The 15,974-nt window shown below is 35.7% G+C and overlaps 1 protein-coding gene across 9 annotated transcripts in view; it reads left to right on the top strand.

Moving 5' to 3' along the window:
- Positions 1–15,753, top strand: part of NR3C1 (nuclear receptor subfamily 3 group C member 1) — a 487,336-nt gene extending 471,583 nt beyond the window's left edge. For all 9 annotated transcript variants that reach the window (XM_055556671.1, XM_055556659.1, XM_055556681.1 and 6 more), the window contains 3 exons: positions 1,117–1,247; positions 11,894–12,051; positions 12,626–15,753. In XM_055556671.1, the coding sequence (XP_055412646.1) occupies positions 1,117–1,247; positions 11,894–12,051; positions 12,626–12,778 (442 nt within the window). In that variant the 3' untranslated portion in view covers positions 12,779–15,753. The remainder of the gene's footprint in view (positions 1–1,116; positions 1,248–11,893; positions 12,052–12,625) is intronic.
- Positions 15,754–15,974: the final 221 nt, after the last annotated feature.

Below are 15,974 nucleotides of genomic sequence, written 5' to 3'. Positions count from 1 at the left end.
GACCATCCATTGTCAAAAAAGGACTGCTCAATCCACTGTGCCATGGCTTAACAAGATTTCAGTTTTTTGATTAAATTTAATTAAAAATATGTAGCTTATATGTAAGCTTAAACACCTTTGAAATCTCTAAGTACTTGCTGCTCATTTCAGAATCTGACCATGCTTACTTTAGAAGTTAAAACCATGTTGACAATGTCTATAGTCACTGTCTAAAAAGAAACTTGAAGTCATTAATTGGGAATAAAAGTGTGAATAGAGTTATGAAACACCAACATATCTTTTATAAAATTAATCTGACTCAGTATTTATTTGAGAGGGTACTCAAATTTAGATTTAAACCATCATAGCATAACCTGGTATTTCTTACTTTTTCTCAGTGTTCAACTTTATTTAAGGATGGATGGCTTACAGAACAAGTTTTTAAGTGGGCATCCTATTTCCCATTCTTGTCTCCTTATGCCATTGGGATAATAACCTTTTATTTTTTTCTGAAGTCCAAGGTCACTTTTTGTCAAAAAATTAAAAAACAGATCTTATTTTAAACCATGAAGAGACACAGTTTCAGGCTCTTTGTGTCATTTAAAAAGTTAGGAAACTTGAGAGATCTACTTGAAAATTGTAGATGTGATCATTAACTGTTGAGAACCCTAACTGAAAATTCATTTTGTAGTACCTTTAGTTGGAAGAATATTCAGTCACATAACATTGGTCAGAGGCAGATTTTGGGTATCAGAAAGCCTAGAGTCAAGTTTTATTTCTGACCCTGTACATAACTGTAAACATTATCACACACAGTTGTCTTTAGAATGCAATGCTATGAAAAAAATAACTTGATTTTCAACTGGGTAAGATTTAAAACTGTGTTGTCTAACTGCTCATATTCAAATACTATCATAAAAGCTTGATTTAAATGAACGACTGATAATAGATTCTATAGGAATAAATTCTAAATACTTAAGGAAAGCTTTCCAAAATTCAGATCAGAGGGAATTCACATTAATTGCAATAGGTAGATGAGTTAATAGAATGCTTTGCAGAATCAAACAGAAAAGTACTTTTTTGCAGAACAAGAATTACTTCTCTCTAACTCAAACACTTGATATTTGTCTTCCACAGGCAGAGAATGGCTTTACCCTGCATGTATGACCAATGTAAACATATGCTATATGTTTCCTCTGAGTTAAACAGGCTTCAGGTATCTTACGAAGAGTATCTCTGTATGAAAACCTTACTGCTCCTCTCTTCAGGTTGGTGGAACACCTATTCTCTTCTAAAATTGACTTCTGAAATATGTCAAAAACATAAAATGTAGAAGTCTAGAAATAAAGGCTTATTTGTATACAAAGCACTAAATAATTATACCTCTACTATTTCCTGGTACTTTAGATTTTCATAAGTGTAAAATTTTAGAAAGGCTACGATTAATAAGATAGATAAGTATCATGGAGAAATGGAGAGGTATACGAACCACATGGCAGGAAGGAGGAAGTCACTGCTGATCTAGAATATCTATAGCCTTCTTCCTTCCTACAACTTTTTACACTTCCAGTACAGAAGACACAGAGAAAGCATGCCAGCTTGAATGATTTTTCTGTACAACACTGTTCAGTTCACTCACTCAGTTGTGTCCAACTCTGTGACCCCTATGGACTGCAGCACACCAGGCTTCCCTGTCCATCACCAACTCCTGGAGCTTGGTCAAACTCAGTTACTTAGTCAGAAATTTTAGTTATACAATGATTAATAAACGTTAAATCCAATGACATATTTCTTATACTATGTATAAGAAATTATGGATGGGACCTAAATTTAAAAGGTTTTGCACAGCAAAGAAAACCATAAACAAAACAAAAAGACAACCCACAGAATGAGAGAAAAAATTTGCAACCGAAGTGAACAAGGGATTAATCTCCAAAGTACACAAACAATTCATGCAACTCAGTATCAAAAACCAAACAAATCAAAAAATAGGCAGCTCTAAACAGACATTTCTCCGAAGAAGACATACAAATGGCTAAAGAGCACATGAAAAGATGCTCAACATCACTGATTATTAAAGAAATGCAAATCAAAAGTACAATGAGGTATCACATCAGTCAGAATGGCCATCAAAATTTAGAAGTAATAAATGCTGGAGAGGGTGTGGAGAAAAGGAAACCCTTTTACACTGTTGGTAGAAGTATCAATTGGTACAACCACTATGGAGAACAGCATGTGTTCTGCATGCTGAGTTGCTTCAGTCATGTCCAACTCTGCAACCCTATAGACTGTAGCCCACCAGACTCCTCTGTCCATGGGATTCTCTAGGCAAGAATACTGGAGTAGGTTGCCATGCCCTCTTCCAAGGGATCTTCCCAAGGCAGGAATTGAACCTGCATCTCTTACATCTCCTGCATTGACAAGCAGGTTCTTTACCACTAGCACCACCTGGGAAGCCCCAGTATATAGGTTCTTTCAAAACTAAAAATAGAACTACCATATGATCTAGTAATTCCACTCCTGGGCACAAAACCAAAGAAAACCACAATTCCAAAAGATACATGCAGCACTCCAGTGTCCACTGCAGCACTGTTTATAATAGCCAGCAACCTGGAAGCAACTTAAATGTCCATCCACAGAGAAATGGATAAATAAGATGTGGTACATATATACAATGAAATATTACTCAGTCATAAAAAAAGAAGTAATGAACAAAATAATGCCATCTATAGCAACATGGATGGACCCAGAGTCTGTCATACACAGTAAGTCAAAGAAAGACAAATATCACATGATACTGCTTATATCACTGTGGATGGTGACTGCAGCCATGAAATCATAAGACAACTGCTTCTTGGCAGGAAAGCTAGACAAACCTAGACAGTGTTAAAAAGCAAAGACATCACTTTGCTGACAAAGGTCCAGTAGTCATGGTACGACTGTAAGAGTTGGACCTTAAAGAAGGCAGAGTGCCAGAGAATTGATGCTTTCACACTGTGGTGCTGGAGAACACTCTTGAGAGTCCCTTGGACAGCAAGGAGATCAAACCAGTCAATCTTAAAGGAAGTCAACCCTAAATTTGCACTGGAAGCACTGATGCTGAAGCACCAATACTTTGGCCACCTGATGTGAAGAGCCAATTCATTGGAAAAGACCCTGATAGTGGGAAAGACTGAAGGCAAAAGGAGAAGCGGGCAACAGAAGATGAGATGGCTGGATGGTACATTACATGTACTGATGTAATGTACATGAACTTGGGCAAACTCCAGGAGATGGTGAGGGACAAGGAGGCCTGGCGTGCTGCAATCCATGGTGTCAAAAAGAGTGAGAAACAATTGGGCAACTGAACAACAACAACATTGCTTACATACAAATGAAGTTATTTACAAAACAGAAATAGTCATAGTTGTAGGGAAAAAAACTAAGGTTACCAAAGGGGATGGGTGGGAGGGATAAATTGGGAAATTGGGAAACATACACACTACTGTATATAAAATATAATAACATACCATACAGCACAGAGAGCTCTACTCAATACTCTGTAATTACCTGTATGGGAAAAGAATCTAAAAAAAGAGTGGCTACATGTATAACTGATTCACTCTGCTGTACAGCAGGAACTAAGAATATTGTGAGTCAACTATACTCCCAATAAAAATTACTTTAAAAGAAAGAAATTATGAAAGAAAAGGATGACCTACAAAAAGTGAGCTTGAGTACTATTAAAGAATTGGTTAATGCAGCACTGGAGCTGGACTGTTGGACAGAGGTATTTTATCTAGAAAGGGACAACACTATCTTGAAAGTGTTATGTAAATAAAGTAAATTGGTATATGAACTTCGGTGAGACTACTTTCAGCAAGCAAAGGCAAACTAGAAAACTTCGGGAAAATACAAAGTATCTTGTCTATATTAGTAAAAATGTGGCATTTCCAACAACTAATGAAAGAAGGTCTGTGAACCAGCAGGCATTATAAACTTTATAAGATGCGGAGTTGATAGCTGAATACCTCTTTCATATAAATAGCGTTCCAATTTTTTAAAGCCTTCATTCCATTAGTAACTGTGGTTTCAAAGTGGCTAAATAATCTACAGATGGTGTACATGACTGTGCTTTATCACTCAGTTGTGTCCAACTCTTTGCTGACCCCTTGGTCTGTAGCCCACCAGGCTCCTCTGTCCATGGGGATTCTCCAGGCAAGAATACTGGAGTGAGTTGCCATGCCCTCCTCCAGGGAATCTTTCCAACCCAGGGATCAAACCCAGGTCTCCCGCATTACAGGCAGATTCTTTGCTGTCTGAGCCACCAGGGAAGCCCCTTACATGACTACATGACTATATCTATTTAAGTGTTTCCAAAGCACACATCAACCTTAATGCTTTCATACTATTTTTGTTGTTTAATGTCATAGGACTTAAGGAATATTAGTGATATTCCAAAGTAAGAAAATTTTCCACAACCCATTTTAAAAAAGCTAATTTTTTAAGGTTACCTGTAGCAGTACCCTTGTTAAAGCAGTGAGCTTGATACTGTTGAAGTAAACAGTTAAGGTTCTGATAATGAATTATTAGGGTTGATAATATCCAGGTACAGGTTCTTTTGCTTTTTTTAAAAAAAAGGGGGGAGCTTAGAAGGATGAAAATATGTATCTTAAGATATAATTAGACTGCTACCCTGACAGAACACTAGAAGTGTCCTAACCTTCCATTAAGATACGCTGAACTTAAAAAATTTAACACTACATGCAGGCAGGCACCTGAAGAGAGGAGCTGCACTTGAAGCTAGCTTTCTCTTAGAGGGTAGTTGCCAAGACTGGTAAATTAGTATATTCAGTAAATTTAAAGACAAGTGCAATTGGTGGGAGGGGGGGAGATGGATCTAAAGGCAGATTAGACATATTTGTAGAGACATTTAAGCTGAAATATACATCTAAAGAAGTTAGCCAGTATACATTTTTAATGTGCATTTGTGTATATGTATGAACAAAGATAAGAGTCATGATTGAGAGAGAAGGTCTAAAACAGTACTTCACAACTCTTTTCACATCATAATAACATAAAAAATAGCATTCATTTACAGCACAATGATGTAAATGAATAAAGCTTCCTGCAACCAGTGGTGACCAGCATAGCAGATCATTAACAACACATTAGTAACCCATTCATATGGTCTTCTTATAATCAAAGATCCAAGATGAAAGGTGAAAAGATACTATACAAAGAGATAATGGCTGGAAACTTTCCAGACAGCAGCAATTGAAAGTGAAATAATTTTTTTCAAAAAGCTAAGGGGAGAGAAAAACTGAAAAAAGAGAGTGGATTTCCAATTTAAACTCTCACAATTAAACAGTTTGGCAGTTATTGCTCCCATCCTCACAAATAAGAAAAAGCTAGGCAAACTGACAATAACTTTTTTAAAGATCCATCTGAGAAGTAAGGTCACAGGACAAACCACTAACATCAAAATCTGGAGAAACAGGCAAATACAGAGGACCACAGCCAAGATCAGCTTCCTGGAAACAAAAGCTACTGGACCCAGTAACGCAGAAACACTTATGGTATCTTTGATGTATTTGTGAAGACCAAGTAAGGAATAGCTGTAGTGTTAAGAACCCTGATATCAGGGCTTCTCTGATAGTTCAGTTGGTAAAGAATCCACCTGTAATGCAGAAGACCCTGGTTTGATTCCTGGGTCATGAAGATCTGCTAGACTTGGGCTTCCCTTGTGGCTCAGCTGGTAAAAAATCCACCCACAATGCAGGAGGCCTGGATTCAGTCCCTCAGTTGGGAAGATCCCCTGGAAAAGGGAACAGCTACCCACTCCAGTATTCTGGCCTGGAGAATTTCATGGACTGTATAGCCCATGGGGTCACAAAGAGTTGGACATGACTGAGCGACTTTCACTTCACTATATAAGAACTCTGAAGACCCAGTCTTCAGGGGTTCCCCCCCACAGTTCTCTGGGGTTTACCTTGAGAAACCCCACCAAATTCTAACGATGAAGATCAGAGACGATCCCTTTCTATCCTAGGGGAAAGGGCAAATAGGCAATTCCAGTCCCCTTTACCTTCCTATCTCAGGTAAGAGAGATAGTAAAAGGAAGAGAAGAAATATTTGAAGCAATAAAGGCTGATAAATTTCCAAAATTAATGACAGACACCAAAACACATCCAGGAAGCTCAGAAAATATCCAGAAAGATAGATAAATACCAAAAAAAGCTGCACCTAGGCATATTGTACTCAAACTACAGAAAACTAAAGACAATAAAGGAAAAGGCCAGAGGGGAAAACAGGTTACCATTCCTTATAAAGGAAGGATATAAATTACATTAGAATTCTCATTAGTAGAAATCATGCAAGCGGGAAGGTAGTAGAGTGAACTATTTACCGTTAAAAGAAAAAGATCACCCATGATAGATTCAGCATCCACTGATGAGGTTTTAAGGTACCTACAGTACCTATAAAAATAGTACAGTGTTATTTGAAAGAAGATGTAGATTAGTTGTAAATGTGTATTTCAAATTCTAGGGCAGCCACTAAAAACAACTTTTAAAGGAAGTCATAATTGATACACCAAGAGGAAACAGAATCACATGAATACTCAGACTAGAAAAGGCAGAAAAAGGAAATAAGAAAAATGAATAGATAAGTTGCAAACATGGTAGAGATTAATGTAGATATCTCAAACAATCACTTTAAATTTGAAAGGCCTAATATACACAGTCTTTTTTTTTTTTTAATGAAGGTCAAAAGAGAATTTGCCACCACAGATCGTCAGTAAGTAATATTAAAGGATATACTTAGGCTAAGGGAAAGTAGTAGCTTGAAGATGGAAAACAGAATAAAGAAAGTGGTAAATATTTAGATACATTTAAACTAACTGTAAAATAACAGTAATAATGGCTTTGGGAAGTTATAAAATAGAACTAAAGTACACAATAATTACATATAGGCAAAGAAGAAAAAAGGAGCCTTTGAAAAGTTAAAGATGAGTGTTTAAATTTCTTAAAGAGTATACAAAGTACATTATCAAACCATGAGGGCTTTGGGGGAGAACATGGTAAGAAAAAAACAATCCAAAAGAATAAAAGAAATGAGAGATAAGTTGAGGGCCGAGGGGAAGCATAAACAAAGGCATGATAGGAGGAAGTAACAAATACACTGATTGTACAAATAAGTTCAAATATATCAGCAATTTCATTAAATGTAGATGGACTAAATGCTCCAAGATAAAAATATACAGAAAGTGCAAGCTTAGTTTTAAGAAAACACTCCAACTCTGCTATTTATAGGATATATATATATAAATAAAGATGTTGAATAGCTGAGGTAAAAGGATATACTACACATAGTGTAGTATATGGCATACTACATGCCATGTAGTATATGGTCTTCGTGGCATACTTTCTGTAAAAGGCCAGATGGTAAATGATTTCAGCGTTGCAAACAATCTCTGTCAGAGGTATTCAGTTCTGCCCCTTGTGACATGAACATGGTCATTAACAATGCTTAAAGAGTACAGGTGTGGCTGGGTTCCAATGATACTTTATTTACAAAAACAGGCTACAGGTAGTAAGGGGCCATTGCTGACCACTGTTTTACCCAAAAGCAATCTGAAGCAGCTATATTACTATAAAAATAAACACTAAGGCCCCCCAAAACAGTTCTATATTTAGAGATTTCACTACATAAAGCATTGTACTCACGAGAAAAATAATTCTGAATATATGGCCCCAAACGACATAAAGCAAAAATCCCAAGGAATATTTGTGGTAACCTGGGATGGATGAAAGTCTTCTAAATATAAATACTGAATAGGTTTCTCACCTAATTTTTACAATGAGGAAAACCAGCATGGGAAAAAAGTTATAAATAAGAAATCATTATTTTAAAAATCAGCAATAACTAGATTACCTGTAATATAATCATGTGTAAAAATTAACCCACTCTGAACATGGGTCTCATACTCCTGAGTAAGTGGCCTTCGTTTGCACTAACACTGATATCCTAAAGGTGTCAAGTTTGCTTTATGGAATCAAAATATTTTCATATGTAGTTTTTGGTCTAATCCTAATCAAAATCCAGTAAGAGTGATATACTACATTAACCAAATGAAGGATAAAAATCTAAGTGCAGAAAATGCATTGACAAAATTCAACATCCATTTATGATAGAAAATATCAATAAACCAGGTATAGTACCTGACCATAATAAAGGCCATATATGACAAGCCCACAGCTAACGTCATTACTCAATGGTGAAAAGCTGAAAGCTCTTCCTCTGAAATAAAGAATGAGGCAAAGATGCCCACTCTAGCCACTTCTAGTCAACAAAGTTCTAGCCAGACCAATTAAGTAAGAAAAAGAAAGAAAAAGCATCCAAATCAAAAAGGAAGAAGTAAAAATTCCAACTGGGGTGGGCACATCCTGAGTGTTCTAATTATTACTGCCTGTTTAACTGGAAGTAAAACCATTAGGAAAAAAAACATTTTTAAGAAGTCTCTAGGGCAGTGTTGAGAGCTATGAAATATATTTTACTTCATGACCCAGTACATATGTGTTATATATATATATGAGTGAAATAAAATGTTTATGAAATATTTACCCTTAAAAAAAAAAAGAAGTAAAACTATTTGCAAATGATTTGATTTTATATAGAGAAACCCTAAAGATGACATCAAAAAATACTGTTCGAACTAGTAAATTCAATAAAGTTTCAGGATACAAATTCAATTTACAAAAATCTGTTGTGTTTCAATGCATTCAAAACAAACTAGCAGTAAGGGAAATTAAGGAAACAATTCCATTTACAGCTGCATCAAAAAGAATTTAAAAACCTAGGAATAAATTTAACCATAGAGGCAAAAGACTTGCACAATGAAAACTGTAGGACACTGATGAACAAAACTGAAGAAAACAAAAAATAAATGGACAGTCCGTGCTTATGGATTAGAAGAATTAATAGTGTCAAAATGTCCTTACTATTCAAAGTAATCAACAGATACAATGCAATCTCTATAAAATTCCTATGGCATGTGTCACAGAAATAGAACAAATATTCCTAAAATTTGTATGGAAGCACAGAAAATCCAGAATAGCCAAAGCAAACTTGAGAAAGAACAAAGCTGAACTTACGCCTTGGTTTCAAACTATATTACAAAGCTGTAGTCATCCAAACAGTATTGTACTGGCACAGGACCACTCACATAGATGAACGGAACACAACTGAGAGCCAAGAAGTAAACCCACAATATATGTGTTATCAATGAATTAATGACAAAGGAGCTAACAATATACAATGGGAAAAGGGCAGTCTTTTCCATAAAAATGTTGGGAAAACTAGATCCAAGAGAATGAAACTGGATTACCATCTCACACCATACACAAAAGTTAACTCAAAATGGATCATATGGACTTGAATATTTGTTCTGAAATCATAAAATCCCAGAAGAAAATATAGGCAGTAAGCTCCTTGATGTCAGTCTTGAGGTTGATTTTTTTGGCTCAGACATCAAAAGCAAAGGCAACAAAAGTAAACAAATGAGACTATATCAAACTAGATAGCTACACAGCAAAGGGAACCATCAACAAAATGAAGGGGTAATCTGCCAAATGAGAGGAAGTATTTGCAAACCATGTATCTGATAAGAGGTTAATATCTACAAATAAAAGAATTCATACAACTCAACAGTAAAAGAATATCTGGATTTTTTGAATGGGCTTAGAACCTGAACAGGTATGTCACAAAGACATACAGATAATCAATATGTATATAAGAAGGTGCTTTACATTATTAGTCATCTGGGAAATGCATGCAAATCAACAGTACACTGAAATACCACCTTAACATCAATTGGGAAGACTATTATAAAAACATCCAAAGACAAAAAGTATTGGCAAAGGTGTGGAGAAAAAAGAAGACCTTTGTGCACTCTTTAGGGGATTTAAATTGGTGCAGCCACTACAGAAAACAGTATGGAGGTTCTTTAGCAAATTAAAAATAGAATTACTATATGACCCAGTGATTTCCCTTTGGGGTATTTAACCGTAGAAAACAAAGAAATTAACTGGAAAAGATACGTGCACCTTCACATTCACTGCAGAATAATTTATAATAGCCAAGATATGAAAACAACCTAAATGTCCACTGATGGATGATTCAATGAGATATTATTCAACCATAAGAAAAAAATGAAACTTCACCACTTGCAACAACATGGATGGACCTTGAGGGCATAGTGCTAAGTGAAATCAGTCAAAGAAGACAAATACCACATACATCTTACTTGTACATGTAATCTAAAAACAAAAGCCCATGGATACAGAGTACAAATTAACAAATACCAGAGGTGTGTGTGTTTGAGGGTGGGGGTGTTGGGGGATGAGAGAAATGAGTGAAGGGTTTAGAGAGTACAAACTTCCAGTCATGGAGATGTAATGGTGTCCAAGTTAATAATATGATATTGTATATCTGAAAACTGCTAACAGTAAATTTTAAAACTTTCATCACAAGAAATAAAGTTTTGAAACAATTTATAGTGATGGATGTTACCTAGATTTGCTGTGGTGATCATTCTGCAGTATATACAAATACTGAATCATCATGTGTACACTTGAAACTAATACAATGTTACACACTAATTACATCTAAATTTTAAAAAATAAATTTTTAAAAATATATTTAATTCACTGAGAAAGAAAGGAGGAGTAGGAAACAGGGGCTCAGGGAGGTTATACTGAAGTCCACCTGGCAAGTAAGAATTAAAAAGACTTATCCTAAACACACTGCTTTTCCTCTGTTCTAGCATTTTCTAAGATGTCAGTAGAAATGAAGTTTACGTTTGGAAAAGGATTTGTTCCCCCTCTTGGAGAGAGGGCTTCCCTGGTAGCTCACACAGTAAAGAATCTGCCTGCAATGTGGGAGACCTAGGTTCAATCCCTGGGTGGGAAAGATCCCCTGAAGAAGGGAATGGCAACCCACTCCAATACTCTTGCCTGGAGAATTCCATAGACAGGGGAACCTGACAGGCCCCAGTCCATGGGATCCCTGGAGAGTGCATAATTATAGCTCTAAGAAGTCCTGAAATCCAAAAATCTGCCTAACTTGGTATTGAAACATCTAGTTTTGCTAAATTCTGATCATCAAATCCTTTTCCCCCTAATCATTATTAACACAGAACCAGAGTTCCTTGGAGCACACTTTAAGAAATGTAGTATCCACACGTCATAATCTCTGCAAGACCAGTGAAACTATGATTAATCTTAATCCTCTGTTCACAGTCCTTCTTCCTAGTATTGTTTCCTGAAGAGTACTCTGAAAAATTGATTTTGTACTAATTTTATGATCCATGAGGTATTTTCTGTATTTCTATACATAAGGAAAGGCAGATATTTGCTCCCCAGTAAAGCATACATATAAACCACATAAAAAAATTGTTTGTTTTTAGATTGGAATCATATCAACTCAGTATGTTAACACATTAATGTACTGCATGCTGATTTTAAGGTCCTAATTGGTTATATCACAGATATTCCAAGATGTAATTGGTGGAATAAACACTACTGTTGAAGCCATCTGTGTCTTTACTAGAATTAAACTCAAGGGCAGAATGACAATCAGTGTATTATTTGTTTGGTCTTCAAACTAGCTTTGTGAACTAAGGAGGAAGGTGTTTACTAGATCCATTTACAGATGAGAAACAACATGATAAACCCAAAGTTACATCCTCCAATTTTCTATTATCCCATATTCTCATGTGGCTATAGTTTCATAAGCCTTCAAAATGCTTATATTTTAAGAGTGCATTAAATACAGTGTAAAACATGAAATGATCTATTACTGATAAATGTCCTATCTGTATATATGAAAAGTTATCACAAGAAAATTCTTTAATTGATTACAATTAATCTTTTAGTTCCCAAGGAAGGCTTGAAGAGTCAAGAACTATTTGATGAAATTAGAATGACCTATATCAAAGAGCTAGGAAAAGCCATTGTCAAGAGGGAAGGAAACTCCAGTCAGAACTGGCAGCGGTTTTATCAACTGACAAAACTCTTGGACTCCATGCATGATGTAAGTGTCAAACAAAAAATCCAAGTATCAAAAGAATTTCCTGAGACATAAAGTATGTCCTGGTTAGTGTATATAATTATATAGCAGTAGTTTTGGGGTCCCCCCACTCATTGATTTTGGTCATGGTTTAATTTCAGGCTGTGAAGTTCAGTTTGGCACACAATTCTCCTAAAGTCAATTATGAAATACCATTTCATCTAGTCACATGCATCTAACATCAAGATACTAGTACATAATGTAATGGCACTTTTTTTTTTAAAGGTATAATTCCCTGTTTCTGTATGAATTTATCCAGTAAGTTTGAATGTGTCCTTCATATACTGTGGTATCACAATTCATCATGAAACACTTAATTCCATATAATTCTATATACAATTTAAGAAATTCAAAATGTCTTTGGTAACCAAGTGCTCATTTTATTTAAGTAAACTTCTTTCTTACCTGGGCAATTCTAGCAGATTGGTATATTCCAGGTCAGAAATAAAAAAAAGGGGGGGGGGAGGGGCAAAACAAGCATGAGATGTCTCTACTGCTAAGTTCTTAAGACTGATCATCACTATATCTTCTCTTGCAGGTGGTTGAAAATCTTCTTAACTATTGCTTCCAAACATTTTTGGATAAGACTATGAGTATTGAATTCCCAGAGATGTTAGCCGAAATCATCACCAATCAGATACCAAAATATTCAAGTGGAAATATCAAAAAACTTCTGTTTCATCAAAAGTGACTGCCTTAATAAGAAAGGTTGCCTTAAAGAAAGTTGAATTTATAGCTTTTATTGTACAAACTATCAATCTGTCCTGTAGCAGTTTTACTTTTTTGTTTTTGTCTGGATTTTGTTTTTGTTTTGAATATGCACTACATGTGGTTTAAAGAGGGCCAAGACTTGGCAACAGAAGCAGTTGAGCTGTCACTTTTCAGTGATGGGCTAAGTAGAAAGTGAGAGTTGGCGGATCCCCGAAATTAGAGCCAATAACGTGGGTGTATAAGCTCCACTTTCAGAGAAGGATGGCACCTAAACCACCAGTGCCCGAAGTCTGTGTGATCAACTTTCTGCTCATACTTTTCACAGTTGGCTGGACAAAATTTTTTAGACTTTTTGTTGGTATATTTCCCCTGTATAGCTAGGATAGCATTTTTTTGATTTATGCATGGAAACCTGAAACAAAGTTTACAAGTGTATATCAGAAAAGGGAAGTTGTGCCTTTTATAGCTATTACTGTCTGGTTTTAACAATTTCCTTTATATTCAGTGAACTACGCTTGCTCATTTTTTCTTACATAATTTTTGTATTCAAGTTATTGTACAGCTGTTTAAGATGGGCAGCTAGTTCATAGCTTTCCTAATCGAACTCTAAACATTAATCTTCTGTGTGAAAATGGGTCGGTGCTTCTAACCTGATGGCAGTTAGCTATCAGAAGACCACAAAAATTGACTCAAATCTCCAGTTTTCTTGTCAAAAAAGCTCATATTTTGTATATATTTGCTTCAGTGGAGAATTATATAGATTGTGCAAATTAACCGTCCTAACTGGTGTAGAGCACCTAGTCCAGTAACCTGCTGGGTAAACCGTGGATTGCGAAAGACTAATTAAAAAAAAAACAAAACTACCAAGAGGCCCTGTTTGTACCTAATGCCCTACCTATCTCTGCAATGGTTAGATGGGAAGAAAGGTGGTAAACTGTCTTTCAGGACCTTCTGCTGTAGTTTGTAAAACTTCCTAAAAGTTATAATTCCAAATAACCAGCTGAAACACAGTTGAGTGTTTTTAACCAGTCCAAGTTAATTCCTCCCACTAAACTTTACCCCCTCCCAAAAATCTCTAATATGGCAAAAGTGGCTAGACACCCATTTTCACATTCCCATTTGTCACCAATTGGTCTTTCTTTCCTGGGGATACAGGAAAGCTCAGCTACTGATTTTTTTGATTTAGAACTGTATGTCAGACTTCCATGTTCATAAAACTATACATCCCTCACAGCCTTATGTGTGCCATAGAGTTTAATGAAAGTCATGTGAATTTCTCCTTCTCACTGTTGAGAATTATCATTTTAAACAAGATAGAAGCTGTAGTAGCCCTTTCTGTGTGCACCTTACCAACTTTCTGTAAACTCAAAACTTACATTTACTAAGCCACAAGAAATCTGATTTCTATTCAAGGTGGCCAAATTATTTGTGTAATAGAAAATGGAAAATCTAATATTAAAAATATGAAACTTCTAATATATTTTTATATTTAGTTATAGTTTCAGATATATATCATATTGGTATTCACTAATCTGGGAAGGGAAGGGCTACTGCAGCTTTACATGCAATTTATTAAAATGATTGTAAAATAGCTTGTATAGTGTAAAATAAGAATGATTTTTAGATGAGATTGTTTTATCATGACATGTTATATATTTTTTGTAGGGGTCAAAGAAATGTTGATGGATAACCCATATGATTTATAACGCGTGCAAGCATTCATACAGGCAGCAATGGTCTCAGAAACCAAACAGGTTTGCCCTAGAGGAAGAGGGAAATGGAGACTGGCCCTGTGCACCATGAAGGTTATTGAGGCTCTGTCCCATTCAGATAAGAGAGGAAGTAATCCTCTGCCTCCCAGAATGACCACCCTTCTCATTCCAACAGTGCGTCTGTCTGCACAGGTTTAGTTTACTAAATCTCCCCTTGCGCTAAAGTGTGTTAACAGGACAGAAAGGTGGTGCTTACACACTTAACAGGCACCATCACATACAGCCTCCCCAACAGTTTAACAGTTTGGCAATAATATGCATAGAGGTACCAGCAATATGTAAATAGTGCAGAATCTCATAGGCTGCCAATAATACACTAATTCCTTTCTATCCTATAAGAGTTCATTTCCTAATAAAATGAGGACATGTTTATGTTTTCTTTGAATGTTTTTTGAATGTTGTCTTTTTCAGTATTTTGGAGACGTTATTTAATAAAAATGTAATCATTTGCTTTTTGAATGCTCTCTAAAAAGGGAATACTCCTTTTGTAATTCTTTAAATTGATCTCAAAGTATTTTAAAATGATTTGTAACCCAGCTGGATGTGAAATTTTTGGTGCCTAAGAAATATTGCTTGAATATTATCAGTGATAGTGTTAAGTTAAGTTTCAAAAAGAGCTTCTGAAAGATAAATTATTTATAGTATTATCTGGTTAAAATCAGAAGGCGTACCACACATTAATCTTAATTTTAGCCCCAACAACCTTGGCTCCCAAAAAATCGAGCTCAATGAATAAAGACAAGTGCACTTTGTTGTTAAAAGGAAATGGACTGACATTCATGAAACTATAGGAAGCTGTACATTAAATAGAAAAAGAAGCCGTGACCTTTTAGAAAATGTAGGAAAGAAGAAATTTACCTTAATTGTGTGTGAGTGTAATTATGGACTTAAGTGAAGAAAGCTATGGTGCTATCTGAAAGGAGCTTCATTTTCTATATATTTGGTATGTTGCCATCCCAAACTATAAAAGTGTATAGTAACTTTAGTGACAGGTGACATGCATAGATGAGTCACAACAAATCCTGAAAAGTATTTTTAATTACTGGTGGAAAAAGGGACCCTCTCTGTGTTTTTAGGTCTTGCTGCAGGATACAAGACAAGTGTTTTGGGGATATATATTTATACCCAGTTGTCTAAAACTATGTGAGGGGAACCTAAAAGTGCACCTGCCTTCTCCTTGGGGGGGGGGGGGACAACACAGCAAAAGGAAAACACATAGGATTAGTGTCTATGAAGAACTTTGTATTTAGCATAGGATGAGCTCTGGATACATATATAAAGGAAAGCCAAGCTCACTTCAGAATGGAGGAATGGGAGAAAGAGCAACTCCAATTTTACATATCTACCAATACAACCAGTTATCATTAAGTCTTATCATTTTAGTTCTCTGTTAAATATCCTAAA

Source organism: Bubalus kerabau, chromosome 1 (genome assembly GCF_029407905.1).
Source record: "Bubalus kerabau isolate K-KA32 ecotype Philippines breed swamp buffalo chromosome 1, PCC_UOA_SB_1v2, whole genome shotgun sequence".
NCBI lineage: Eukaryota > Metazoa > Chordata > Mammalia > Artiodactyla > Bovidae > Bubalus > Bubalus kerabau.
The sequence above is the reverse complement of the archived record's forward strand: the minus strand, read 5'-3'. Positions and strand labels throughout refer to the sequence as shown.